Genomic DNA, 23,169 nt, shown 5'->3' with positions numbered 1-23,169 from the left:
ACAATTCCTTAACTGCTATGCATGCTTAATTTTTAAACAGCTTGTACGTGGATTCGACGCAATTTAAATTTCATGGAAGAGTTGTTAACCTGTAGAATTGATACCCGCGAACAATATTTATGGTTTATTGGTTTATCCTCATTAATTTTATCAAATCATAGTTGGGACAAGATAACAATAATTAATTGAAAAATAATCACGCCTGTCGTATATTCGAATGATAAATAACTCGTTTCCAAATTATCAAGATTTCTGAAAGGATGCTATGAAGAGATTGTTGGCTTAACGTGTTTTCAGAGGCTTATAATCAGAACGTCAATTTATTTGTTTAAACCTTATGTTGTAAACTACACATTTATGTTTTCACTATGTTTTTAATCGATTATAAGCTGAAAAGTTGGTTAGGGTATAAAACGGTTTACTGGTAATACTTTAAACCAAAATCATTTAAACTGAGAAAACGAAAGTGTCGAATTAACGAATAAAACCAACAGTATTTTAATTAGTGAAAAAAAAGTATTAAAACATAGCAAAATGCAAATGAGAAATCTGACTACTACGGCTAACTTGAAAAAAAGTGGTCGAACGAGAAGTAAATAGAAGGAAACAAAATGGCGCCCAAGGACTCCCGATGGTCAGGTTCAAGGTTACTAATTTGGCTGGATAGAATTCTGTGGAAATCCTGATTGATGATTTCAAGTGAAATTTTTAATATTTACTTTTGGTACATTGATCGATCGTTCTTATTGGGCCATAGGCTACTTACCCATTGGTACGGGGCTTCATCTCTTCAGTGAGCATAGATTAAATTGACAATTTTGAACATTCAGGATCGATATGAAGAGCATTTACGCTAATCTTCAATTTGCTTTGATCCATCAGCTGAAGGACATGACAAAGTTATTTTATTACACCCCATTATACCAGTTATTTTATTACTTTGGAGAAGTAAATGATACTAATACATGCTAATACTCTTCAAATGCGTGATTTCAGCTATGCACTGTACGCAGTTAACAAGGTTCTTGTTATTGTCATTGATTGAGATGGAGACACCACTAGGTGCTTATTTTAACCCAAATATGAGTGAAGGATGAGTGTAGAATGGTGTGAGATCTGTGTAGCTTTGTTACTGACTAGGAACAGCTGTTTAATTTGCTATGATCATTTATTTCAAGCCCAATGATCAGAAACAACTGGGTCCAGTTTCGAACTATCATGAACTACTTTGTATTTTTTTTAGGGTCGAACTGGTGACCTTTTGATTGTGAGGTTAGGTTAGATTAGGTTAGGTGAGCACTATAACCATTCGGATTGTCTCACTAGCAGTTTTGCCCGTACTTTGTTTGTAACTTTGTACTTGAGTTTAGGCCTATGTTTGTAACACCCATCACCTTAAACTAGCTGAATTATTTCAATAGGTTTACCAAGCGCGAAGGACACGCATAAAGATGTTCTATTCATCTTTGAACAACCGAAATAATCTGTATACCCAGAAAAACCTTGAATCGAAACAGCTGTAAAAACAAAAGATGGTATAAGTAAGCAATGACTGATTCAGAATTGGGCCATTGCTGTTAGACAACCCACTTATCTTGTTGATAAACCATGACGATTAAAGTTCACCAGTTCAATGCACACAGTCTTGAATAACATTTAATCTACTCCTTGTGTTTTCAACAATGCGTTTTATGTTTTTGCAGGGGTTAAGGTTAACCTCACTCCCTCATTAGTTATATAATTTATGGTTGAGTAAGTGTTGAGTTTGTAATGGAATGATTACAGTTTTTATGTTTCAAGACTGTTGTGTGGCAACGCGTATGAGTATACAATTTTGTCTCTTGTCTCGTTGTTGTGTCTCATTATTGCTTTCCGTCGTATGGTAAATGTTTGCATAAAGGTAATTCAAGTCTTAGAGAATGGTACTTTTTAACTCTTATTGCTATTTGCAATTTTATTCAATGGCCTACCTAGTTACCTGAGTTATTCCAGTAAATGATTAATCAAACTATAAAAATAGATTAAAGTAGTAAACGTGTATGAAATGAAATTGTAGTATTATTGTATGAAATTTTTAATTTCTTAGATAAAATTCTCTAATAACCTTTGAGATATGGTTTTGTATCAAAGGCCCGGGGTCAAGTTGGGGCTAAAATACGGGTATAAACAGTTCTGTCAAGGCTGCAACAAACAAAATCGTTTTTATATTGGCAAAAAGAATAAAATTATATTTTGCAGGCATAAGTTTTAAAACATATGTTTATCTTGAAAATATTTTGCCCAAATTGCGAACTTTATTTTCTCCACACTATAAATACAAAAATATAATATAGGCTACTATTTTGAGAAAATATCTTTCATTCTGCGAAAATAGTTAGGATTTTTGTTTAGCAAGCGGTTGCCAAGCAACAACAACAATGCATAATACATCACCACTAATCTTTTGTTGCCACCTAACAAATATGATTGAGTGGGGTCAAAAATATCCTGGCCAAAAGTACGCATCTTGACTCGGTACTTGGAAATCCTTGGTACTTGAATGACGCTCGGGTAAGTGCATGACTTGCGACACAACACTACTGTTGACAGCTAGACTGACGATTATTGATTCATTTTGTTCACTCTCAGATGATTTGCGAATTTACAAGGTCTAGTACAAAAGGACACGTCAAAACAAAACGTAAGATTTATTAGCTGTACAAGTCATGATGTAGCTACGGTAACACTATATTTACATTTCAACACCTCAGTTTTTGTACAAAAAAATGTAAATAATAATTGTGTTCCATGTGTAAACATTGCAGGTTGTTAATCAGCTGTTTATATTGATTCATTGTTGTCGATTGTTATTATGTCAAACCATCACCTTTGGATTCTGCAAAAATACTCTTCATAAAAATTGTAAATCCTTGATGTATTGGCGCGGGTCTTGCAGCCAGTTAAGTTTGAGTTAGATGTTTTTAATCTAAATCAGAATGAATTGTACAGTAAGAGTGGCAATCTTTGGTTACATTTAGAGTCCAAGCATTGGTTCATAAATATGCCGTTTTGTTTGGTCGTAATAATTGTAAAACTCAGTAGAAAACTAATGTTCTGCAATGGAATATAATGTTCTGTGATTATTCATAGGTTGACAATTACTTAGAATACTTATCTGAATTTACTGATTTCAAATCTAGATCGTTTTGGAAGCTAATGCGTCTTTGTAATAGTCTGTAAATCCTAACCCTATTGCAAAGTAGTATATTTCGTACCTAGGGCCGAAAATGAGGTTTTGCTGGCTCGATATCATTTTTTAGTTCGAGACCAAGTTGAGAACTTACTTAGTAATAAAACACCGCACCATAATTGAGAAAATGTATACAATAAATGCTCACTAATGTGAAGAAATATTTTTAAAAATCAGCAGAAATAATAATAAATAGTTGCTAGGCAGCACAATAAAACAAGTCTATTGCAATGCACTGCTTGTGTATTTAATATACGTTAATGTTTTAAGTAAATAAGCGAACAGCTGATTTTCGGCCCTAGGGATGTAAAAACCTGCTCGGCCCCCAAATGACGATGACAGCTGGTATGGACAACAAAACTTAGCTTTCAGCCTCCAATAAACGTTTGTAAAAGAACTAAAAACATCATAGTGTGGTGAAAACTCGTTTTTCATATCAACTTTCAGTATATAGAGTTTCAATTATGCTCTATAAATTATTCCAAAAGTTGGCAGCTGTTGGTGAACATTGCCACAAGAGGAAATCTTCGATCGGCGAAGATCAGATGCAAGTTTCAGGGTCGTGAATGAAACAGAAACGTGCCTCATTGTATCACGTGCACGTGCTGAGGTTTGGAACGTGACTATTGCCAATGGACGTTACACGTTCAGGACATTATGGACTATCCGGACAATCGAACATATCGTAAAACGTGTTAGATGCTTTAACATATCGTAAAACTTAAAACTCGTGACTTTAAATGAATCAAATTTTGTTGTTAATATCATTGGTGTGTTAGAAATCCTGGTTGGGAGGCACTACAGTATATTTATGTAATTATTTAGTTACACTATAACAAAGGCTCCAGGACCCGAAGTTAAAGTCTCTCACCTTAAGTTCGTTATTGACCAATATAAATTTTAATAGGTCTATGAGTATATTTTAATACTTACTGGAATCCTGTGAGGATGTTAAGGAGTGTAGATTTGCCAGATCCTGAAGGACCCATTATGGCGGTCAACTCTCCGGAGACGAACCTTCCTGAAACTCCCTTAAGGACCTCCTTCGATCCTGAAAAACACAATGTTATTAGGTCTTTAACTTTGAACGCACTCCTGAAAATAGACATTTTTGTATTGAGGTATCTTTGGTGGAAATGTTTAAAGTTGTATGCAAATTGTAATATGTAATATGGGATTATCATAGCATGACGGATGGTGGTTCCCAAAAAGATTTATAAGACTAATATTCTATCAAACTATAAAATATCTATTTGATAAATAAATGCTGGTTGCACTTTGGAACACAACCTTTTGCCATTTATGAGTTAAAAATATGAATATGCAAGAATATTTTTTTTTTTAATTGGTAAAGAAGTTTAGGGAAATTTACATTCCGAAAGGAAACAATTTTAAATGTGAAAAAACGAGGCCAAGCTAAGGCAAGTAGGCAACACTTTATAAGTAGCTAATAAGGTTATAGTTAAAGAAAACCTATACAGTTAGGTAAAATCCAACTAAATAATCTCTGTAGTTTATTTCAACAATAATGAACACAAGATTATGCAATTTATTCTAATAGACTATAAGTATTGTATCGTTGAACTGTTGTAATGATGACCGAATGGGGGAATATTTATCTATAATAGTCACAGATATTAGTCAGTTTGCGCTTTATCAAACTTAAGTATGATTTCAGTAGTTTTAGGAACTATGGAATCAAATTTTTAATGTAGTATCATTTAATTATAATCATTTAGTTTTTTACAGTCTTACATTATTTATTTACACAACTATACAAAAAATACATGATTTCCCACTCGTTTTCCTCTACCATAACTTAACCGTAAACGAAAACATCAACGCCGAAATCCATTATAAAAATTAATAGGCAGACTCTTGATTATACTCTTAACCCCGAGGTCGTTCCTACGGAGATTCTAACGTCTTTTCCTCCTTAGACTTATTTAGAATTTGGTCGTGTATTAATTGCGCCAAAAGTTCCTCAATTGCGCCAAACCCTAAAAGGGTCGCAAAAATCTGTCCCAGTTGCGCCAAGCCCAAGCCAGGTAGGGGGAGTTTCTGGCAGAAGGAATGCCCTTGTTTACGTATCATCCTAACCTATACCAACATAACCTAACCTAACCTATCCTTACCTAACATATCGTAACCTACTCAATTATGCAGTCAAAGAGGGTTACCACTTGGGACGTAACTTATCGCGTGGCTCCCTGGAGTAGTTGGCGCAATTCATACCCACCCTCGAATTTTGCCATTGAGTTAGTAAATAAAAAAATCGCCAAAGTGCGTCAGGATTATTTTACTCGTGATTAAATTTACCTCGGTTTCGTACTGTTTGAGTTAGTAACATAAACACACAACAGTGTTGCGAAACACCAATTTAATTACAGATGCTTCGCCGCACTGTTTGTTTGGTTTTGTAATTTCCCGAGCGATTTGTGGAATTATGTTACATTCATAATTAACACTGAAAGGTTCAACAGGAGTTCAATTACTAATTGATATTGTAGTTTGATATTTTGTAAAGTAATATCTTGTTAGTTTAATTAGCCTATTAGCTTTGACTATTAATACAAATTATTAGTGTAGTGTTATATACCACATTTGTCATTGGGAGACTAATTTTAGGAAAACTGCAATTTAGCACAGACTATAGACCGTGACCATAGACTATTGTCCGTGATTTTAGTTAGTTCTATATTTAATTCCAAGATACTCATAGAAGAGGGTGTCCCAATTTTATTACTTGTTTACTAAGTTTTGCCCATCTCTAAGGGGTACATTTATTTTCTTTTTTATTTATTTTAGAAACCACAATTATATTAGAAATTTAAATGTCAACAATACAAAAATACAACCACGCGAATCGAATTCGGTCAAAATATGTCGATCCATCAACGAATCGGCGTAAAGATAAATTCTCCTCTATTAAATATGTTTTTATTCAATAAATTATTGTTTACCTAAATTGTGTTTTTATTCGAAAAGTGTATTAACAGCGCACGTGTATTAATCACTAAGAAGGTTGTGCCTTGAAATTTATCAATAAATAATGAACAGTTGTGGAATTTGGGTAGCGTACCTAGTAGAATTTAACATTCCTAGACATTATTTAAGTTCGTTTAAGGTTTTTTGCAGGAAAAAATCATTGAATACAATTCAATGGCACGTTACAATTGTATAAGACACCTACCATAGCTAGCCTATCTACTTTATAAATGTCACATTTTCTCATTCTATGCCACTAAGCTCTAGCCTGTAAACACCAAGTCTTTGGTACTTGGCGAGATTCGAACCCGTGACCTCGGAGACCGAAGCCTAGCGCTCTACCAATAGAACAGTTCTCTCTTTAACCCTCTCATCTACTCGGGCACTAGACTGAAACTGTAGTTATGTAATCTATGCATAATTATAACCATTATATCACAGCTTGCTGGGTCACAGAGAGTCTAATTAACATTAGTGGTCAAGCGTCCATGACATTGTCGGCCTTCAGACCGTGCACATCCTTCGATTGTTGCCAACATTGCAGTATTTTGATTCAAAACGTCAATTGTATAAACATAATTATACCTAATTGCATTCAGGTCGACATTTACGGATTTTATAGTCGTGGTGTAGAATATAGACATGAAAGCTGGTTCTATGCACATTGTAACCCAAATATGAGTGAATAATGTTTGGACTGGAGTGAGGAGATGTTTCTAGCTTTGTTACGGACTAATAACTGTTGTTTCTTATCCAGGACCGTTAATAAGAATCTTTATGATCCAGTTTAGAACCATACGTTTCTCAATCGTAATTATTTCAATACTAAACGAGCACTTTAGCTAATCAGATTCCAAGCTATTTTTTAGAGTAGCAGCAGTTAGTTTACTATATACCATATAGTAATAGTAGCCGAACTGAAACTGGTCGAAAAACTGTCCCTAATAGAAGACCTGTTCCTAACTCAGGACTGTCCTTAATTTCGAGAAAACTGTTAATGTTAATTAAGGAAGTGTTGCATTTATCTTTTTTTTAACAATGAAAACATCAAAACAATTGTCTAAACTACATTCACTATTGATTAAAAAAAATGCAACCGTTACAGTGTTCAAGATATAACAAATTCGGTGATTTTAGATTTATTTTTGTTAATATCTTGCCAGAATGCTCTAGACACAATCAAAACTATCTTTAATTAATACTACGACCATTTCGAAGTCCCTTTGTAACGTAACTATATACCATAACAAAACTCCATAACTGACCCAAACTCGCAAAGCACATCACAAGATGTCTGACTTCCGTAAACAACTTGGACATTTTCGGGGTCACTGGGGTAGACAATACAGGAAACGTTTAAGTCAATAAACCTATTACGAATCTCCTTAATTACCTCCCCGTTAACGCTACAGTGTTTCTACCGACAAAACAGCTGTTTGTCTCGCTACTTTAATGGCATTGTTGAACAAAATTAATGTCTCACAGCTGAGAGCGATCTGTCTTTGTTGATTTGAACGTTACGACTCATTAGGCACGTCTGGTAAATATTTAGCTGTAAGTGAAAGTGCGAAATTAAGTTCACGTGTTGAAAGTTTAGGTTACTTGGAGATAACTATCTGGTAAACAAAGATGTTAATAGTTTTGGCACCTACAAATATCATCGAATTGCTATTTTAAGATTTAACGAGTTTGTTCGGTTATTGAAGCTAAGTATCTGTTGTTTTTGTAATTTGTCATCTTTTGTAGTCATGAGTTGCACCATAGACCGTCAGCTGTGCTGCAGATACCATAAATTCTGGCGACAACCGCTGGGAGCGTCATGTAGTTATGGCATACGCGCTAAGTAACTACCGTAACTACACGGCGCTCCCAGTGGTGTGCGCCAGAACCTATGGTAACCATAGTAACCACAACACGGCTGACAGTCTATATTTAACTATGTTTGTCTCGTGTTGGATTAAAGTACACAAAAAGAAGGTGATGGAAAACACTTCGAATATGATATTCTAGCTGACAGCAGTAACAAGATCTTGTAGAATTTGACTAACAGATATGATCCCTATGCTTCATACTAACTTACCTCGTCAAAATCGTGATTTAAATTTTTCACGGTATTGTTCAGTACAATTATAGAGTAGGCTGGTAACCTTTCCTTTTTCAAGTTTTTAATGTATACTAATAGGAAACATCTTTGGCGACTGCAAAAATGCTTTTGTGTCTGTGTTTCAGGCAATGAAATTCCTACGTTTTCTCTCTGCTGGTTTTGCAATAAGTGAATTTATAAGGTCGTATTATGTTTGTAGTACACAATAGCTATGCACAAGCAAACGTAATCGGGTGTTGAACAAAACGTCTTTGTTCTCGAAGTTTTGTCAATTCTGTACTTTTCTCTGGAAAAATCGCGTATGATGCTTGCTAGTGCAATATACGCAATCGATTCGACGACACCTAAGTGTGTGTTTATCTATAGGTAGTGTAAGCTATTAAACTTTTACTAAACTATTCTGTGTTATGGGATACTATTGCTATTACTGTCATGGGACGAGGCCTGATCAATCTGGCAAATATCACTGGTGGCAAATAACACATATTCATGGTCACTACCCCGCCCCCATTGAGCCAAAAGGTGAGTTCTTTAATAAATTTTAAAACCTGATATACACAAATCAAGAAACAAGAAGAAAGACTTCAACCATTTCTGTTTTAAAAAAAGTTAATGTGTTGAAATTTTAAACATTTATCATTTCCCGAAATCTTATTTATTTTGAGCCTAGACCGCGCCTGAATTGAGTTTGGTCTGATGTTATATTCAGAAGAAAATAGGATCAGGTCCTTTATATTAGTCCAAGGTCACCTTGCGAATATCAGCAGCCTAATTGTACGGTATCCTGCAGATCAATGAGGAAAATACTGGCTAAAACTCCCAAGGGCGCGCTCTATTTCGCTCGTAAAGTTTATTCTGTCGTCGCCACAATTTTGCAAATACGGCGGATTTCATTTGCAAAATTACATAAATGGAAAGATATTTGTATAGGAGTTTTGGGGAATTAGAGGTGTAAGAATAGTTTAGCCGATTCAGATTTGTCATAATCTTTAAATAGATTTTCTCTCAGAAAAACTTTGTAATTGTATAAATCGTCATAAATGAACTTTATAGATTAAAGATTTCTTGATTTATGCATGGATTGTATGATTTATGCATCGTTTTCTTGAAAATTTTCTAGAGAACCGTTTTATTGATAAATCCATCGTAATTCTTGAGGAGTTGCTCCTTTTGGAGGACTTGTAAAATATAATAACAGTTTTTATACGGTTGTATACTCTTTATTAACTTGGTAGTACAAAATTTATTGAATACACCGGTACCCTGAATCCGTTAGTTATGTATATCACGGAGGTATAAAAGTTAAATAAACATTTGCAATGGAAGCTAATACAAAAGACACAAAAATTAATGTACTTTGTTTTGAACCTTGGGGTACTATAAATAAATATAAGCCAAAACCTCAAAACGTCCCAAAATTAAATTATAATAATTAGTCTGTGATTTAAGAAAAAAAAAAAGTTGTTCCTAACATCACGCAGTGTCAAATATTTTTTTATTTTTCCGACGAATTCTTTTTGAAATACTCCTTTTCTAAAAATAGGACCTCCATTGAGAAACAGATGAAAAATAGATCCACTCTCTCCGGTGGTAAAGACCTTGGTGGACCTTCCAGAGGTTATTCAACCTGCTGTATCATTGCAGACTAAACCTCTGTCAACAACCAGTTTCTATAATTTACTGCTAAACACTAAACAGTGCATTCACTAGACGCTTGTAAACCATTTCTCTTCTTGATCGTTTCTTTAAAAAAAAATTATATATGATTCTTTGAACAAATTATTTACTTAAACATCGTAAATACTTAACAATATATGAAATCCAAATACATATCCATATCCTTATACAGTAATCCAATATCTTCTTATCTTTCTAATATCATTATTTAAGCTACGCCAAAGATCCGTAGACGTAGAAGTCTATTTACTAATTCAAATTGAGATTTGCACAAGTTTGATAAATTTGGACCATTTCCCACAAAAACACCTGTACTTCCTTGATAAGAAATGTTACTGGAGTCAACATTGAAATAATAAAAACAAACAAAACCTATTACGCCCTTGAACTAGACATTGGCTCTGCTCGCTGAAGGCCAAGTCCTCCTGACATAGCTTTAGGAATATAACTTTCCTTAAAGTATTCAAACATTGTACAAAATGTACATACGTTTGAAAAAAACATTTTTATGTTACATTTTTAGTTACAAGTTATGTACGATTTTTAAATCTAAACGCACCAACTGCAACTAGAAAATTGTCCTAGCCTTGCAGGCTAACTATTTCCACATTCTGTATTCTGTATGATTATGTCCTAGACGGGACATAGTGGCCTTATCACACGGGGATCTCTGTCATGCCACGGCCGCCCTTGAAGTTTCGTGTTCATACCATCGTCATCGTCAGGGCAGGAGCATGAGAGGTCTCGAGTTTCGTGGTAATCTTAATAAAGGACTTGATGTAGTAAATATAATATATATTGCTAAATACAATTAAATAAATAGATTGAAAACAGAAAACCAATAATAGAGGATGTTTTGAAAGTAGGTAGTGATTTTGGAGGGGGATTGTAACATTGGTGTTTTTTGATAGAAAAAAAGCTAGTACTCAATGCTATCAGCATTAGATCTTTGAAAATGATTATAGTATATCAGGTTATTAATTACATTGTTGTCAATTTTTGGTGATATAGTTGAATTAACGGAATAATCGAGAATGAAAAATCTTTAAGATGATCGATTTAAGAACATTGCCAATTTAAACAATTCAAGCTTTTAATTTGTACCATTCTGTTAGAAGAATTACTAGCTCAACGTTGACACAGGCACCGAATTTAGTTTTAAATATTTCGTTGATACTAAAATTGTAGAAAATGTGAATAAAAACTTTAAATATAATCTCTATAGTCCAAAAGCTCCCTCAATTTTTCCTATGATTGTTTAGGATGACCTATAAATTATTTCGTAGTATTTGTTATGGTCTTAACGTTTACAAGCTTTACACATCAAAAGGATAACCAACGTAGTACTTAAAAGAAGACAAGAAAATTACCTAATAGTTCAAAATTTGTTCACAGCTCATCAAATCTTCGACAACATAGCATATATTTTCACTGTGCCATTTCAATGCGGTCTATTCTCAGTAAAGTAGACACATGCATTTTCTAAAAACACGAATTTTCTTCGATCTCTTTCGTAGGTTAATGGATGTGGATGAAAAATGGTTTCAAATCGTCATAGCCTTAACACAATAAGACTACCAATTTGGTAACCTCGTATTATTCAAGATAGCTTTACATTTCATACACAATGTCAAAAGACGTTCCCACAAACACTAACCTCAGTCCAGAGAGGTTTAGCAATCATTCGTCCTGTTTCTCGTATTCACATGCGACTTGGCGTGCTGCAAATTGGCCCGCAACCCGTACTTTGTTCTTTCCAAAGCACAAACATTACGCACCTTCGCTTTGTTATTTTCCTACAGTTTATTTTGACCCTAGGATGTAATGTATTCAAGGCCACACATGTCCTTAACTCGACCCTGACCTTATCATTTCCTAGAAGATTACAAGGGTCATTTCCTTCAAGAGGTCTTTATGGCATACTTGTTCGGAAGACGTTTTAGTGACTTCGTGCAGGTCCTATTTTCCTGTTGTGAATTTTATTGGAGAGGATAATGTAGAGTGATGAAAATGGTGTGGATAGGGAAACCCAGACGGAAGACCTGTGAATAATCAAGAATGAGGTGGATGGATCTATTTCAAAGGGCAAATATTTTTAGCTTTTTAAGCATCCAAAGCACAGAAAACGTACTACGTACGAGGCAGGACAAAGAAAAAGTAGCAATGTCAGGGTGGCTAAAATCTACTTAGTTCTTAACCGCAGAGGACGTATTTTGTATTTTCATATTATATAGCGAAAATTCACACATAGATTCTAGAGAATATTTGTACACAGAAGAAAAATTATTTTGTCCCCATTAGCATATAGGTAGGCATATTTCATAGACCTACTATAATTATGTTAGCTTTCCAACGTCACTGGAGTTAGATTTGGAGTTAGAACCAAGCATTGCTAAGGAGTGTTAATTTTATGTTCATTGCGGATTTATAGTACATTCCAACCACTCCTAGGCTTGAATAGATACCGACCACAATAAAACTGCTGTTCGGGGAAAAAATATATTTTTGCATAACACAAACACAGGTCTCAATCCAAACTCTTGCGGTCCGGTATTACTTATTTGAGAATGTTTACTGAACTACGTTTGGTGAATTCAAACGAGTAATTCACTTGGAAATATGTAAAATATTTGTTTGCACATTTTGACCGGACAGAAATAGTTTGTGTCGATTGATGTGTGTTTATTGACAACTGAGATTTTAAAACAACTGTAATGAAATAGTATATTTCGTACCTAGGGCCGAAAATTAGGTTTTGCCGGCTCGAGATAGTTTTTAAGTTCGAGACGAAGTCGAGAACTTAAATCGATCGAGAGCTGCAAAACCATTTCGGTCCGTGGTACGAACGCTATTTTTCACCACACTATACCCTATTACCACTATTCACGACTATAATATAGTCAACACAACTACAACTTTAAGGTTATGTGAAATAATAATTTAAGGAATCAGCAAAAATAAAAATATATAGTTGCTAGGCAACGGTGATAATAACACAATTCTATTGCAATGCTGTGGATTTTGATTGTGTATTTAAAATGCATTCATGTTTTAAGTAAGTAAGCGGACAGCTGATTTTGCGGCCCCGGCCTGTAAAAACCTGCTCGGTCCCCAAATTACGATGACAGCTGGGATGGCCAGCAAAACGTAACTTTCAGCCACCAATTAACGTATGTAATACAGCCAAAAACATCATAGTGTGGTGAAAAGTAATTAATCTTTCAAACCGAACCAACACTTTTTTCTCCGTTTGATTTTAATGGTGAAAATATCAAACAACGTTTATTTTTATATATACACAAATTATTACCTGTACTTATATTTTGCCAAATAGCTAATTTTCGAATGAACATATTTATTGTCAAGGCTCAAGCCCTAACCGAGCAGAATCTTGAGTTTTTGCCTCATTTTCCGCCTCCACTGTTAACTCAAAGAATTGGAGCCATTTTAATCAAGGGGATCCACTTTCAGTGCAGTGTCTGCTCGGGTTTTTTTGTGAAATACGTTTCAAAATGCCGTTTTCCTTGTAACATGAAATCCTTTAAGTCCTTCGAATAATTATTTCTCCTCTCTCTTCCTGAACTAATCGGACAAAATGGTTTTACAACCCCTTAAGAACGTCGTTTTCTTTTGTTACAGTTACCATTGATTACTTTCATTATAAAAATACATATTTTTCGTTTTAATCACTTTTTCGAGACAGAGGTGCTTCCTCACAAGTGTTTTATGAATGAGCGATGATAATGCATGTTTTGCAGGGTGAGTGAGGACAGAAGTTAAATTCACTTTATAACTTTGTTAGTAACTAAGATAAACTGTTTATTAAACCTGCCGTCCAAGACTGTTAAGACCTTCCTTCCAAATCAATAAAAAAACTAATGATCAAGGACAGCTGGGTCCAGTCTCGAACCATCAAAAAGCTCCTACCATCAACAAAACTACCAAAGCGTTTATCTTTTTACAGTAGGTATATAAAGTGGACACTGTAAACGATTCACCTACACAGTTTGTTGTAGACAACCAGCCTAACCTATGACTTCTAATTATATTAATAAAAACTGCCTCAACCTCCTCAAAACGATTAATGATTTATGTATGTTCACAATAGCTTTCCGAAACGTATTTACTTTAAGTTTTTTTACTTTAGTGTTTTGTGCGCAAGTAGCCTACTTAGTTGATTTTAAAAGGGGTGCTCATCTTTTCTGTTTTAAAATTGAGGTGGTGTCTGTCTGTTTGTCTGTGTGGCTCGTCTGATTTCTATATCAAGGAGACAAGCATTATAATAAACTAGTTTGATATCATCACAACACGACTTAATGTCCTGGAATAGCGACAAATAAGTAAATTTGTAACACTATAATTGTACAACTATCTATTCTTTACTATTATAAAATTGAGGTGGTGTCTGTCAGTCTGTGTGTCTGTCTGTGTGGCTGTCACGACTAAAATACTTAACCGATACACCCAAAATTAAACCCAAAGATGGTCCACATATCTAGGAATGAATTAGACCATTCACCTCCCTGGGTTCTTCTCGGACTACGCCCCTTGGATATCCTAAGTTTTGAGGTGAGGTTTTCAAAAGTTTATGTTTCTTTTAATTTATAATGTTTACCTTTGCATGACATTTAAACGTAAATAATCAGAACTAACTGTCAAATGCTTATTTTACAACTTCAGACAGCCGACCCAAACAAATTAACTCCGGTACTTTGGTATTATACGGAGGCCACACATTTTACAGCGCGCTGCGGCGGTTATGTTAGGTTTTATTATCATAAATATGTTTGTAGGAATTTCCTCAATTCGTTATGATGAGTCATACTTTCGATTTATGATAACCCAACCTAACATAACCGCCGCAGCGCGCTGTATAAGGGTGGCCTCCGTATAATACCGAAGTACCTTAACTCCTAATATTTTACACAAATCTATGTGGTAGGTTTATTTATTATAAAACTTTGTCGTTTATCTTATACTTATTTAATACGCAAGCAGGATTTTTGTGACAATTACTCCTCCGAAACTACTGAACCGATTGTAATGTTTTTGGTGTCATTGGAAAGAGCGTAGCGTGAAGTTGTGCAGGAAACTTTTTTTTTTATGGAAATAATGAGAGAGTGAGGCCCTGGAGCCCTTTAAAGTTTCGTATTTCTCCATAAGATTAACATTGGAAACAAAAACTGTTATGAAACTCCAGCTGTTGTCAGAAATCTAAAGTGAGAAGAAGAGCATAGGTTAATCCTAAACAGTCAATAAGTTTGCTAATATAGTATTATAACAGTTTGCTACAAATATTTACTTAGCAATTGCTCGAATTCGAGCAACAGGGACACTAGTTATTTATTAAACTATGTCCGTTGATTATGGAAATGAAAAAAAAGGTTTTATAACTTTTGCTGTATCAACCCAGAGATGGTATTAACTATAAAATGAGATATGGTAAGGGGACACCCGTTCTTCGGAACTGAATTTTCATTCCGTTGCGAAGCACGGGTACAGCAGCTAGTTTTAAAATAAAACATTAATTTTTCAAGTATAAAGGAACACATTTTGTTAACTGGACAGGTTTACGTACTCAAAGAATCTTGAAAACAAGGAATTGTGCCAAGACGAGTCGAGCAGGAACCGGCCAAACCGAGAAGTGATTGTGGAATCCTCCAGAACAGATTTGGAATGGTCTGAACTTGACGTAACCGTCAAGGCCTGAAGGACGGGTATGAGAAAGAAACATTTGGATTCTGGCTTTTTATTCGCAGTCTTGCCAAAGACCACAATATTCCCTGAGTTTGTCAAGGGTCTATCATATTTCCCAAAGGGTTCTGGCGTTTTAATTTAAAACTGATGTTTTCTGGCGTTGCTTTCCCACCATGGCGTTGCAATCATATCACCCATTTAGTGGTTGGGATAAGAAACCTCTTAAAAATAAACACCCATGTGTTGGTATAGTCTAATAAGCAGACTGAAACAGTTATTTTCCACGATGTGTCATTTGATGTGAGTAATTTGGAAACCCCCTTTAGTATGTCATTCTCGTTTGTTGTGTGAATGAAGTTATGTGTGTTACTAAGTTGTTTAGAGCTGGACCCCAAAAAGCAAGTTGTGGTGAGCGATAAAAACTTAAGGGATTAATATACTATTTCACAAACATAAATCGGTTAAAGGGATGAATCTCAAATTGATCGATTTCTCCAGTTTTAATAGCTGTGTCGAAACTATTACCTTGTTTACCTGAATCGTCATTAGTATAGATTAATAATAGAACTCTCATAACAATTTAGGCAAACATGGTGATCATTTAAATCCTAAACTTTTGGGCATATTGCTCAGGTTGTCCTACAAAGTTTCTAGAAGCTTAGTTCTATTCCGACATGATAAATAAGGTTAGAATTGCGTGAAGAAGATATACTACTAATTAAATTATCCTTTTGTTCAGTATTTTGTTTGGATAAAACGCTCATTTTCCCATCGTTGTCATGAATTGAACTTTAAAGCAAAGCTGTTTATGTTTATGTTTCACGTAATAGGTTTGTTACAGCATTTTGCGATACGCTACGTTACATTTTCATCTATTGTTTAGTATAATTATTGTAGTATTTCCTATGGATAACTCAAAGTACATTAAACTTTCTGACGTTGTCTGAAGCTCAAGTCGCTTGGAGGCCGAGGTCAAAAGTGTTTGCAAATTAATCTCAAACACGTGTTAGAAATTTTAACGACTGTAGTGTTGGTATAACTGCTCGAGGCGCGATGGCTTGTCTCGTGTCACCGACGGGAAACGGACAGAGGAGCGCAAGTCGTAAAACTGTCAACCCCTCGGCCGAAGAATTCGTCGGGGTAGGACCAAGGAGCGCAGAGGTGCTTGCGCTCCTTGGTCCTACCCGTGCAAGGAACTAATCCCCTACTTGCGAGGGTTGAACAAGACAATGCTTGAGTCGACCCTGTGAGTAAATCCCATTAGTCGCGCCTCACTGACTACACCATTGATTCAGGCATATTTTTCTAGTGCAACTTATTACCAAACTAATGTATCAACAAATTACCAGGCCGTACACTTTCACTTTCGAATTTAAATTGCAATATAAAAGCTGATCCTTCAGTTGAATGTTAAACCGCATTTAGATTTTTTTTTATATTATAAAAATGGATTTTAAATAGGCTACTTTTTAATAATTGCGACTTCATCTTGTAGGTGACTTTAGTCTTCATGGTGTAGATCTAAAATCAATGAATGGAAATTATTGTAAATTAGTAAGTTTATTCACTTTTAATAACTGCTTTAAACAAACATAATCTTTGAAAATAAAGGGGTATTGCAAGGTGTTGAACCCTATTAAAATGTGCAAATTTGCAATGGGACCCCTCGCTATGAAATATACTAATTTTTATGCAGGAATGGTTTGTAAAATCCTTAGCTAATTTAAATCCACGAATACAATTAAATGCTTTCAACGTGTACCCACCATTGATTAAAAAACCTGAATTTTACATCTTAGTTTTAAATAACTTCTTGATCAGCATTGTACGTGTTATTAAATTTACGGAAAGTAAATAAAAGAAACGTCTTATAACATTTAAAACATATATTTACGCTTATACTGTTACTCACAAGAAGGTAAATATACATTGGTACATTGGTAAATATACTTTATACATTGGGTCTGATGATGATTGGAGTGTCCAATCGAAATCGATCACCACTTACCATCTTTTAGCGAATTTCCCATATAGGGAATAAGCTATTACCGTAGGTCTCATGGTAAGACCTAGACCCGGGACCGATTTTCTTTTTCGTTTTGAGGTCCCCAGAGGCCAAAAACACCATCCGTTCAAATTCATATATATATATATATATTTATATATATATATATATTTATATATATATTTATATATGTGTCCGTTAGCGCGATAACTCGAGCAAAATTGATCCGATTTTGATGAAATTTGGTACAAACGTGTAAACCTACATTTATTCGAACGAGTTCGCGAACCAGCATAATCGGACCATGGGATCAGGGGTTTATGGGGGGTTTTATGGGGTAAAAATGGGTTTTTCTCATTTTTGACCCTAAAAACTTAAAATTTCTAAATTTCTCTCTAGACCAATTTGAAGAGCTTAAAAAAACAAATAATTTGGTATATTGAAGTGTTTTTGAATGTTCATTGACTACGGAGAAAATTTAAAATTCCCATGTTATTCTTATGGAGAATAAATTAACTTTTCTAGTTTGCTTGAATATGGATATATTTTAATCAAATTTGGCAATTTGGTTTATTTCATACTAAGCTATCAATATTTCAATTGAAAAAAACACATCTCAACATCTTCCCTGTAGCAGCAAACCTAAGCACTTGTTAATTCGAATGTTATTTAAATTGGGAATAAATCATTTATATTTATGGAAATATTTTAGTAGAAATCAAGCCGGGTAAATGGGAATTCGCTTAGTATGCAGGTTTGCTGCGACGGGGGTATTTTGTATATTTACCTTCTTGTGAGTAGCAGTATAAGCGTAAATATATGTTTTAAGTGTTATAAGACGTTTCTTTTATTTACTTTCCGTATCTTAGTTTTATAGGTAAATTCAACAGACAGAAACCATCTCTTCTTTATGATATGTAAAATGCGCATATCCATTGAAGTACTTTATTTTTCCATCGATTGATAAAAAGAAAAGGTAATACAAAACATACGTACCAATACAGTATATAGTTGATATACTTTGCAGTTTCTCAGACTCGAGAGCAAGGATCGGAGTCAGAATTTTACTATGTATATTGTATTTGTGTCAAAATGATGACTTTTTATGTAGACAAATTTTGTACTATTTCGAATCCCATATATTTTTCCCAAAAATACAATACGGGCCATTCTCAATTCATTTCACATTTCTTAGGAGGTAAGCTTTACTTGTTAATGTCAACAGTGATAACATAATATTACAAAAACAAGATTTTACAAAGGAACAATTTTTTAAAGTTACTTAGCCAACACATGACTTGGCCAACACACTTAGTTTATATGGTGACATGAATCAAATTCCATATAATTTTAAAGTTATTGCAATTCCAAATCATCTTCCTAATTTAAACTCAATTTGTATTACTTTCTTTTAGTTTTCGAATAATCATCTATATTTGGCGTTTATGTTGTCACCATGTAAAACGTTTGTTAAATGACACAAATGATGTATAATATAACATTGTCATCACAATGTCTAAATAGCAACATGTCACAACGTCTAACAACATAATTCATTGTTACTGATGTTTGTATAGGCCTAAAAAATGTTTAAACTGTAGGCCTACGGTTTGATGTTTTTCAAAAATAACTTTGTTCTCGCTGGATAAATAAGTTTGATTATTTTGCCCTGAAATAATCAGTTAGCCTTATTCAGATGAAACAGTTATTGTTAATTTAAAGAAAAATCACAGCATATTACATTGTGGGTGCTGACTAATGGTGCACTCTGATTAGGATTTCTCGGCCCTAATGAAGTATTTTTACCCACGAATCTGTGACATTAGTTAGAAAATGTACCAATTGCACCGTTAACATTAACCGAGAATAGAACTTTCTTTAGGAATCTGCACCGGTAACGAATTTGTAAAATTGGTCACCTTATTAGATGTACAGCAAGAAATTAAAAAAATACCCCCGCCGCAGCAAAGCTGCAGACTAAGCGAATTTCCATTTGACCGATTGGATTTACACTGAAATGTCTACTTACAAATATAACATTTATTCTTGATTTAAATAGAATTAGTTTAACAAGTACTTAGGTTTGCTGCATCAGGGAGGGTAAAACTGCTTTTTTTTGTAAATTGTGAATAGTTAGTAAGAAATAAAAACATTTTCCAAATTTGATCAAGATATGTTCACAAACAAGCAAACTACAACAGTTTACTTATTCTCCATAAGAATAACATGGGAATTTTAAATATACAATTTTTTGGAATTTTCTCCGTAACCATTAGGCGCATAATAACGCTTCAATATACTAAATTATTTGTTTTTTTAAGCTCTACAAAATGGTTTGGAAAGAAATTGCTAAATTTTATGTTTTTTGGGTCAAAAATGGGAAAAACCTATTTTTACCCCATAAAACCCCCCGTAAACCCCCGTTCCCATGGTCCGATCATGCTGGATCGCGAACTCGTTCGAATAAATGTACGTTTGCACGTTTGTACCAAATTTCATTAAAATCGGATAATTTTTGCTCGAGTTATCGTGCTGACGGACACATATATATATATATACTAGCTGACCCGGCGAACTTCGTATCGCCAAAGTTATAGGTTTCCCCTAAGACAGACCGATGGAAAGAAAGTACCGTTAAGTTTAATTTTCAAGATGATCTCGTTCGCATCGCTCAATCACGTCCTGGTTGAAGTTCGTTCGCTACGCTCACTCACCTTTGGGTTGGAGCTCGTTCGCTACGCTCACTCACCTTTAGGTTGGAGCTCGTTCGCTGCGCTCACTTGCCTTCAGGTTAGCTCGTTCGCTACGCTAACTCGCCTCCAGGTTGAAGTTCGTTCGCTACGCTCACTCACCTTTGGGTTGGAGCTCGTTCGCTACGCTCACTCACCTTTAGGTTGGAGCTCGATCGCTGCGCTCACTTGCCTTCAGGTTAGCACGTTCGCTACGCTAACTCGCCTCCAGGTTGAAGTTCGTTCGCTACGCTCACTCACCTTTTGGTTGCAAATTAGCTGTTGTCATAAATGTAAAAGAAATAATAGTGCTGCACCCTGTTGGTAATCCTTGTAACTTTAATGCTATTGAACATCATAGAACAGAACCAACTTGTTTAATTGAAACAGCTGTTAAGATTCATTAATTCCATTTCTCATAAGGTTAACATGGGAAACTCCAGAGCCACTGGGGCGGAGCCCTTTTAAGAATTTCGAAACGGGAAATAGTTTACTTTCTATTCGCATACCTACAGAATTTACACACCAAATTTCATAACGATCGGTGAAGTCGTTCCGGAGGAGTTTGCAGACAAACACTGTGACACGAGAATTTTATATATTAGATATACTAGCTGACCCGGCGAACTTCGTATCGCCTAAGTTATAGGTTTCCCCTAAGACAGACCGATGGAAAGAAAGTACCGTTACGTTTAATTTTCAAGATGTTTTAATTTTCTCGTTCGCATCGCTCAATCACGTCCTGGTTGAAGTTCGTTCGCTACGCTCACTCACCTTTGGGTTGGAGCTCGTTCGCTACGCTCACTCACCTTTAGGTTGGAGCTCGTTCGCTGCGCTCACTTGCCTTCAGGTTAGCTCGTTCGCTACGCTAACTCGCCTCCAGGTTGAAGTTCGTTCGCTACGCTCACTCACCTTTTGGTTGCAAATTAGCTGTTGTCATAAATGTAAAAGAAATAATAGTGCTGCACCCTGTTGGTAATTCTTGTAACTTTAATGCTATTGAACATCATAGAACAGAACCAACTTGTTTAATTGAAACAGCTGTTAAGATTCATTAATTCCATTTCTCATAAGGTTAACATGGGAAACTCCAGAGCCACTGGGGCGGAGCCCTTTTAAGAATTTCGAAACGGGAAATAGTTTACGTCCGATTCGCATACCTACAGAATTTACACACCAAATTTCATAACGATCGGTGAAGTCGTTCCGGAGGAGTTTGCAGACAAACACTGTGACACGAGAATTTTATATATTAGATATATATATATATATATGAATTTGAACGGATGGTGTTTTTGGCCTCTAGGGACCTCAAAACGAAAATAAAAATCGGTCCCGCGTCCAGGTCTTACCATGAGTACTACGGTAATAGCTTATTCCCTATATGGGAAATTCGCTAAAAACCACGTCACTGATTGTAAGTTACTCATTACTTATTATCTCTTATTTGATTCTAGACTCAAAAGTTTATTTTTTATAATAGATAATTTACTTTGTAACTGGTAACACTACTTGAATAAAGACAAGTTTTAATTTTTGTAGTTTACTCTTTTTTTTAGAATTCCTTTTAGAGTATGTGCCGGTTATTGTTATTTGAATTTAGCATTAAAATAGAGTAATTATATTTATATTCATTGGTAATCCGGAGGCTATAAAATCTACTTAAACGATGCTTAAACCATTACTTTGGAAATAGCCAAGTAAATTCTGATTAAACAAATTTGTGCTTGTCTAAACAGTTGGGAATAATTATAGGATCTTGAGGAGTAAATATTTTCATTAGATACACTTTTTTGTCGGCAATACAACAGTTAAAAAAGTAAACCAAACAAAATAATCGATTTATTTTCAGACATTTCTAACTACATACTTTCAGAAAAACCTAAGTAATTCTTATACAAAAAGTATTTTTAAATTTAAACAAAGCCTATGTAAACAACACTACTTTTTGAAGTAAATTTAGCCAAGGCACATTGTCATTTGGCAAATATAACTTTCAGCAGTAGGCTCACCCACCTAATCTGGAAATGCACAACATAATACAATGTTGTTCTTAAGAATTAGTTTCAAGAATGGTATGCGTTGCTCCTAAATAGTACGAACGTCCGGTAATATTAAGTCATTCAATATCCTAACCTCTATCACGAGAGAAAATGTCAGGTGTTTCCACAGGACGGAGCCAAAGGTTGAATCACTGGTCGATGATCAAAACAAATCACGTAGAATCAAGCAATTAATAGTCGTCATGCCTTCAAAGCTATTTCAAAATTGTATAAACTATACCTGCAAAACAAAATAATGTAAACATTCGATAGTTCTGAAACGCAGAGAGAAAGTTTAGCTGTCTCGAATAATCTAATATGATTTTAATTATAATAGAATAATGCAAATTTAGTTCCGTACTATTTAGTGATAAATATTTAATTTTTATTAAACCGCACTTAGAAAAATATGCAGTTTGTCTGCATTGAAAATGGGCTGATTAACGTAGGACAAAAACCAACTGTTTTTAAGATAACTACTTCGAATGCATAATACAGTATCTTGCATTGTCTCTGTTAACATATTTATAGTTTCAAAATTACTCCTTACATTTTCATTTTAAAGTAGTGTATTCAATGAGGCACGACTAATGGGATTTACTTGCAGGGTTGACCCAGCCATTGTCTCTTTTAATCCGTATAATTAGGGGATTAGTTCCTTGCAGGGATAGGACCGAGGCGCGCAAGGTACCTCTGCG

The 23,169-nt window shown here is 34.8% G+C and overlaps 1 protein-coding gene across 4 annotated transcripts in view; it reads right to left on the bottom strand.

The window, feature by feature from the left end:
• Positions 1–23,169, bottom strand: part of LOC128987318 (ATP-binding cassette sub-family G member 1-like) — a 69,072-nt gene that overhangs the window by 19,460 nt on the left and 26,443 nt on the right. For all 4 annotated transcript variants that reach the window (XM_054408095.1, XM_054408094.1, XM_054408096.1 and 1 more), the window contains exon 3: positions 4,163–4,280. In XM_054408095.1, the coding sequence (XP_054264070.1) occupies positions 4,163–4,280 (118 nt within the window). The remainder of the gene's footprint in view (positions 1–4,162; positions 4,281–23,169) is intronic.

The sequence above is a fragment of the Macrosteles quadrilineatus genome, unplaced genomic scaffold, assembly GCF_028750875.1.
Source record: "Macrosteles quadrilineatus isolate MER2022 unplaced genomic scaffold, UCM_ALF_1.0 Scaffold_2__2_contigs__length_208266976, whole genome shotgun sequence".
Lineage (NCBI taxonomy): Eukaryota > Metazoa > Arthropoda > Insecta > Hemiptera > Cicadellidae > Macrosteles > Macrosteles quadrilineatus.
The sequence above is the reverse complement of the archived record's forward strand: the minus strand, read 5'-3'. Positions and strand labels throughout refer to the sequence as shown.